Here is a 7,760-nt window from a genome sequence, read left to right as displayed (position 1 = left end):
TTTTAACTGGAATTAGTTTGTTTCTTTTCTGAGTGATTTAGTAGAATGTACATAGTTTTGTGCTGCAAATGTGCAAACTGATGATGGACAAAATTTTGTATTCAGTGATGTTTTGTCAGTGGGCTGTTTGGAGGCATGTGAGAAAAGTCTTTAATACCATCCATGTGTGTGAATAGTCATTTGAGTCATTGTAATGCTTACATTGCTGTTATTTTTGTTGATTACCTTTGTTATGAGTACTGAGTTGATGAAGGTGTTAGCCAAAAGATACACATTTTGACTGAATCATGTTGAGCTGTGACACAATGGTACACAATCGAAGCAGAGCTTTCTTGGTAGAATTGTGTCTTTAAAAGACTTCTGGCAGGGTACTATCATTTCACATCAGCGTAATTGGAACAGGCTTCTGCAAAGGAATGTGTCAAAGTCTCCTGTAGGTCCAACTTGTAGAATGGATCATTGGACTTTCTTCAACCCCAACTTAAAAAAAACAAACAACCTTAAATTGCTGAATTTTTCCTTAATCTACAAGAAAATGTTTCATGTAGTAGGTGTTCTCTAAAGACAATAGAAAAATAGTCTTTATTACACTTATTTGTGGGTTGGTGGTTTTTTTTTTTCCTGCTGATACAGTTCATGGAAAGACATCTCTGGTAAAGTATATTGGGGAACATAATAAAACAGATTGGTAATGACTGACAGATAAAATGAAGAACCAAAGAAAGATGAAGGGAAAAAGAATTCAATGCATGGAAGTCTTTTTACAGAGAAGGAGGAAGCAGTGATTGTGATGTGGTTGTTCGCTCCTCTGGTGTCAGATTCAAGATGAAAGGGATTACAGATTTGAATGTCTGGGTTGACTTCTGTGCAGTAGGAGAAATTTATAAATATATTTTGCATGTAAATTCTCACCTTGAATATATATAGGTTTATTCTGTATTTGGATGTTTACTTTATACATTTCAGTGCCAATAACACAGTGGTTCAAAATGTGCTCTGTCTAGTTTTACTAAAACCAAAACTAAATAGTACAATAAGAGTAATAAAGTGGAGTTAATTGATGAAGAAAATCCTTAAAGGTTGTGGAAGTCCTATTGTTTATGTTTTGCATTTTCTTACATCTTCTGCTTTGGACTTACAAAGTGTGGTGCTTCTTTAAAAGGTTTACCATTTACTGATATTACATTAGAATCACAAAAAAGAAGGATCAATTGGCTAGATGTCCTTTTAGGATTAGGGTGAAGTTAGTGTTATTTCTTGTGAACTTGAGTCTTTGACCAAACTTGATTCTGGAGTGTGTGTCGCACTTCCTGTAAAGTGTCTTAATACAGGATAGTGTGATGAGACTTCAGTATCCAGTATAAATTTTGAAGGAGTGGAAAATTTTCATTTTACCTTGCATATCCTAGGGATTTATAATATTTATGAAAGTTTTGCTTTAGGAACAAGTTCTGGGTTTTTTGTGACATAAGCAGTAGCAAATGAGATCTGTTGAAGTGGAAGTCAGTTAATCTCTTAATTTCCAATTCTTGTTGATTTTCAGATTGTCCACTGAAGATTAATGTACTTCTACCTCAGTGTTTTAAATCTGTTGACAGTTTGGGTAATGATGGCTCAGCTCCAGCCAGGATGCCCAGATGAAAAAGAGAAGACTACTGCATTAAAGGGTATGAGTCTCTCTGCCTTCTCTCTATGTATATTGACATTTCAGAAACAGTTACTAAACAAAGGAAAATAGTTTGATATATCTATGGGTTAGAGTCTGGGAACTGCAATACTGAAAGAGACTATTAGTCTGTCTATAGTAATGCTTTTTGTCTAATGGTGTGTCCATTATCAGTATTTTCATAACAAGATATGAAAAATAATGATCTGTGGTAACAATAATATATCCATTAATTTTATATTTTCATAATTAGCCTTTGAGAAAGTTTGCTGGTGTTTTTGTGTTCTTAGTTGCTGGGATTTGTCATTTAGTTTTTATGCCATTTATGTTTTATAATTATAAAACCTTGTCACAGCTTTTAAAAATCTCTGACAAAAATGTTAGCAGGGAAAACATTTTCAGGGCATTGATTGCCATGTTGATTTTATAGAGTTTTCTTTGTATTATTTCTTTTAAAAAATAGATGGACTGAAGTGACTTAGTGGAGTAAGTTTCCTGAGGAAAAAAAAAACACTATATTACAGCTTTTGTACAGTGTTTTTCAGTTTTGGAAGTACGTGGAGTTGGTTAGACCTACAAGTGAGCTAAGCAAACATTTGATTTAAATTGCTTCCATCATACATTTACTCACTAAATTGTCTTTCGAAAGAGAAAAGAAGAATATACCTTGCAACTCCAGTGTAAAAATCTGATTTCTGCTGAAGTATTGTTAGAAATATATGTTCTGTTATACAGTGATGGTAGATGGTGTTTGTTCAGTTACAAGTGTATTTTTGGTAACCCTTGATGAAAACCTGTGTGGTGTTTGTTTTGAAACTTCTACTAATTATGTCAAATTAATGTTTTTTGAGAAGCTGATTCTTCATGATGGGAAAAGTAAAACTCCCTTTTTATTCTTGCCAGTAATTTGATCTTCATCAGGATTAGTGTCCAAGAAATAAATACTCCAGATTATGAAAGCTTTCTCTGAGGATGTTGTTTTCTTCTAGGAAGGAACTCTGAAAAATGTTGAAGCTAATTTTCAGTACATTTTAAACACCGTAGAAATTCCAGAGGATTAATGTACCAATGCTAAGCTTAGGTAATGTGGATAACATGTAGCCTTGTCACTGGTGACAAGACTAAGCAGAAATAGTGATACAAAATTTATTCAAATAATGATTTAAAGTAATTAAAGGATGGAAGTGTAGTTAATGTCAAAGAAAGAAAGTTTACAGAAAATGAGTCTTTTCAAACTGTTTTCTTTGAGCTACAGTTTTGGATGGTAAAGGTACAGTATACTTAGAATACTTAACACATTTCCTTGGTTTAATACGTGGTATCTTGATTTATGAAACAATAATAGTTCAAAGTCTGTGTAGCACTCCTGAATGTTTTTGTGGTCTTTAATTAATTCAATCAAATTAAGGAAGTAGGAAAATATTTTAGTGGAATCCTGGTGAATCATTTCTTGATTTTTTTTTTTTTTTTTTTTTAATAATCAGTGTGTTAGAGTGTTATTGCACTGTGTGGTGGTGGACAATGAGAGAAGGGATTATTGTACACTATTATCTGCATATACAGTAATTATGTAGTAGTTAGATGTAAGCAAAAGATGTCCCTATGTGTTTGCCTCTGGTTAAATATGAATCCTTAAATCTAAGGTAAAGACTGCTTATTTTAGTGATTGAAGGCTGTGCTAGGTTATACCATCCTAGTCTGACAAGGATGTGTGTGTCCTGGCTTGCAGTAAAATGGATGGTGGTTTTTTGTACCTTGAGAGTTATTAAAGGAGGGTGGCTGAAAGAAGGATTCAGATAGCGTAGCCTGTTTGGGTATCAAAGAGAAGGTTAAGGAGTGTTGTGATGACACAACTAGTAAATGCCTATGAGATGATGTTCATTTGATAATTTAAGCTCTTCATGAAGTCAAACAAGAATGTATTGATGACTTGATACTGAAACTAGATAAGTTCATGTTAAAACCATGATGCATACCAGAGGTGATTTTGGTGACTTCTCTGTCCCTGTATGTTTTGGTCAACATTAGAGATAAATAGGTAGGTAAATAAATAAGTAAGAAGATACACTGAGAGTGAGGCCCAACTTTTGAATCTGGAATGATACTTCCCAGAACAAAGTCCTGTGCTTAGTAGTATGTAGGATGTCCTTCTGCCCTTAAGATATACAAATCTGAACAAACATGGTTTGTTCATGATAACAGCAAAATAAAAAAGGCATAGCATACATTATGTAATTTTTCTTGTCTTTTTTTCAGATTTATTGTCTAGAATAGACTTGGATGAACTAATGAAAAAAGATGAGCCACCACTCGAATTTCCTGATACTCTGGAAGGATTTGAGTACATTTTTAATGAAAGTAAGTCATATATGATTTTTAAATGTTATACTTACGGTAGTGTTGAGGGGTTATCGGAACTTTAATTATACGATATAAGTCCCTATCAGAATTTCACACTTTTCAGTTAAGAATAAAATTTCAAGTCTTAGTGGTAACACACTTGTAAATCTAGCTAAGTAATTAGTTTTTTTAATTTCATAAAATTGTCACAAAAATCCCTCCTTTCATGCAATACTGTAGGTTTGTATTGTGCATACTTTCTGACTTCCTGTTTTCTGTTACAGTAGTGTTGATACAAAAAAATTCTGAAAGTAATTTTGGTAGCATTAGCAAGCAAAATTAAAGGGTAGTCACGCATTTAAGAAACATTTTATTTACTGATTCATTTTTATGGATACAAAAGAAGTTATTCAGATAATGATTTATCCCAGCTATTTTATTAATATCAATAGAAAAGCACCTGTTTATTTTGGTGGAAGAAAGAATGAACATTGTGATAGACTGTCCCTTACTTTTCTGATGTGGATCATGGTTTTGCATTACAGCTAAGTGTTTGATGACTGTGAGTACTTCCAGGTAGCTGAATCTGTGTGTTAAATGAATTAGTAGTATTTATAATTTCCAGTGCATGCATTTTAAATCCAGCTGAGAAATAAGCCTCTGAGCTAAAGTAGTACCAGACTCAAGCAAATGGCTCTTTCAAGATTGTTTGAAACCTGTAGGACAAATGGGGACGTTTAAAATTTTACTCCTTTGCAGTGCCTGTTCTGTGAACAGAGGAACTTTAGTTTCTAAATCTGCCCATCTTACGTCTTGACTTTTAAAGAAAAAAAAAAAAAGAGCTTTCCTTTAAATGGTAGTCATTTATGCAACACTTAGCTTTTTAATACTCTGATGGCTTTCACAGGAAGGTACTTAGAGACTAAAAGTGTCATGAAAGTGACGCTCTTTCTTTGCTGGGAGGGGTTCAGTTCTGTCACTTTTCAGCTCCTTATTTTTAGATCTGCACAATGTCTACTGTCTTCTTTACTCACTTCAGAATTAATGGCTCATATGTGGCTGATAAAAAGGGCTGAAATTTTAATTTTGGGGAACAGTGTTTTAGAATGATATTATTGAATATTCCATCACCATCCTCACAGACTGAGTGATTTCCATAGAATGCAGCAGAACACATGCTGCTGGGCAGCAAAGCAAAAAGATCTCTGTTTTGCTTTTGTACATTTAATTAAAGTGTTTGGTCCTGTAACCATGCCATAAACTTGCTTTTTTTTTATGATGGAAAAGTAAGGAAGATTTTTATCAGATTTAAAGGATCTGTAGAAGACAAGGGTTCCTGAAAGCCAAAGAAAAAAATTTAGTGGGTGTTTGCTCCACTTTACTTGTGGAGAGAGCTACTTCATGTACTAATGAATGGCATACTTGAAGAGTAAGTAGCCGAGAAGGAACAGCTGAAGATAAAGTTATGATGAAAATATGAGAAGGATATTTGAACCTGAGACAGGGATACAAAATTTGGGAGAGATGTTTCCCTGGTGTCTAGTACGTGAGGTAGGACAAGTCTGGAAAAAATATCAAATAAGGAGATAAGCAAACTATTACAGATGTCAGATCTTAAATACTTTATTTAAAACATCAGGAATCAAATCCTAAAGATCCTGAAAAGGTGTGAACTAAGTTAGTAATTTCTTACTATTCAAGAAGAAACATTTTGCTAAGAAACCTAATTTTCATCTTGCAGACTTTTCAGCTTTCAAAGGAGATACTCATACATATCCCTCCCTGCTTTTAATGTTTCTTTGATTTACATTGATTTGTGATGCTTTGAGATCATAAGTTGTGTTTTGTCTAATGAGCTGAAACATTACTGGTAAGGTACCTATTTTACTGAAATTACATCCTATTGGTTGCCATTTTATTATTGCTGTTATTTTAACTCGGCCCATGTCATATCTGTGGTTCGGTATGATACTAAACTTTCACTATAAACAAGTCCAACTACAGAAAGTTACACTGGAATCTCAGAGTAGCATGTGGGTTTGCTCTGAGCAAGCATTCTGCTTTATTCTAGTGTTGCAATTTTGGTGTACCCTGGATGTAAGAGCTCTTACTTGATTGCACTGTGTCTAGGAGTTAAGATACTTATGCTAAATGTGCATGTGCTTTTTCAGATTAATTTAAAATGTTGTTAATCTTGAAAAAAAATGTTGCCTTCCTTCCAGCCTCCAGCCCATTTTGTACTCACGTTTCCTTATAAATTCAGTTGGTTTTGAAGTGGGAGATTTATAGCTACAATTTGATCACCTAATTGACACCACAAATCAAGTATTAACTACTAATGTTTACATTTCACTGTTAATCTATAGCAGTTGACACATAAATATTTCTTGCAGAGCATTTTGGTATCCACGTGTAATTTTACTGTCATCACTTATGTTTAGCTTTATTTAGCAATATACACCATTCAAGGGGAATGCATTTTGTAGTTATGCTACAGTTGTTTTCCTTCAGAAATACTGTAACCATAAATGAGAATGAATTCATAATAGCCCAATTTTTATATGTAGACTTCTTTTAAATGTGTCTTACTTCTAATGAAGAAGTTACTGAAATGTAATGATTTTGTTTCTTTTCCAGAAGGGCAGTTAAGACACATAAAAACTGGGGAGCCATTTGTCTTTAATTATCGAGAAGATTTACATAGATGGAACCAAAAGCGCTATGAAGCTCTTGGAGAGGTATATAAATAGTGTGTGTGTATGCATGCAAATATATATTGGAGTTCTGTGGGTTTTGTAGCATTTCTCTGTAGAAGTGATACTTTCATGTATGTCAATAAAGATTTAGCAAGGCTGCAGTCATTTAACAAAAGGTATTTCAGGATTTATTGTGTGTTAATGCTCTAACAGTAATTTCCATTATTTGCTGTATAGCTTAAGATATGATTTAGACTACAATTTGACTTTAATGTATGTTCAAAATAGAATGTCATCTAGAGTACGCAAATTGGAGAATATTATACAATGCAGTATTTTGTTCTCACAGTGAAGCACTGGATACAAAACTGGCATTTTACCTTATAGCTGAAGATAGATGCATTGAATAGTTTTCTCGTGTAACCGGGTGATACCAGGACCACCTAGGTTAATTAACTAGAGATCTGAGGAATAATTTATTAAATATTTGTTGGTGTATTACATTTTGGATGCAACTGGTACTTCTTAGGCTTTTTGTAGGGATGCTGTGGATGTAGTAGCTATAAAAGCAATGGATCTTAGTTTCTATGTTAAAATGACTTTCATTTCAGTGCCATGTTTTCTGTAATACTTCAGGAGTGAGAACATTGACTTGAGGAGAAGGGCAGCTGATCTCAGTGAATGCAGAGCAGTGTGTGATGAGTGCAGAGCAGTGCTGTTCCTTGCACTGTCACAACCTCCCCTACCCCACAGAAAGAACATTCTCTAGGTAGTAATGCTGCTGAAGTTAGAATGGCTTTTGGAGAAAGGAGATGCACAATTCTGTGCACAAAATAGTCTTTCTATTAGAAAGAATTCTTTCCAGATTTCTTGTAGCCCCTTTAGGCACTGGAAGCTGCTCTAGGTTCTCCCAGAGCCTTCTCTTCTCCAGGCTGAACCAGCCCAGCTTTCTCAGCCTGTCTCCAGAGCAGAGCTGCTCCAGTCCTCTCAGCATCTCTGTGGACTCCTCTGGACTTGCTTCAGCCAGTCCAGTTTGGAAGATATCTGCATATATCTCC

General features: G+C 34.4%; 1 protein-coding gene across 2 annotated transcripts in view; it reads left to right on the top strand.

Annotated features, from left to right (window-relative positions):
* Nucleotides 1–1,543: 1,543 nt before the first annotated feature.
* Nucleotides 1,544–7,760, top strand: part of FAM172A (family with sequence similarity 172 member A) — a 275,992-nt gene continuing 269,775 nt past the window's right edge. For both annotated transcript variants that reach the window (XM_057398370.1, XM_057398371.1), the window contains exons 1-3: nucleotides 1,544–1,667; nucleotides 3,923–4,024; nucleotides 6,644–6,744. In XM_057398370.1, the coding sequence (XP_057254353.1) occupies nucleotides 1,562–1,667; nucleotides 3,923–4,024; nucleotides 6,644–6,744 (309 nt within the window). In that variant the 5' untranslated portion in view covers nucleotides 1,544–1,561. The remainder of the gene's footprint in view (nucleotides 1,668–3,922; nucleotides 4,025–6,643; nucleotides 6,745–7,760) is intronic.

Source organism: Pezoporus wallicus, unplaced genomic scaffold, assembly GCF_028554395.1.
Source record: "Pezoporus wallicus isolate ANWC-B61680 ecotype Strahan unplaced genomic scaffold, APGP_CSIRO_Pwel_v1 contig_6580, whole genome shotgun sequence".
In the NCBI taxonomy this organism is placed as follows: Eukaryota; Metazoa; Chordata; class Aves; order Psittaciformes; family Psittacidae; genus Pezoporus; species Pezoporus wallicus.
Note: the sequence above shows the minus strand (reverse complement) of the source record. Positions and strands in the feature narration are given on the sequence as shown.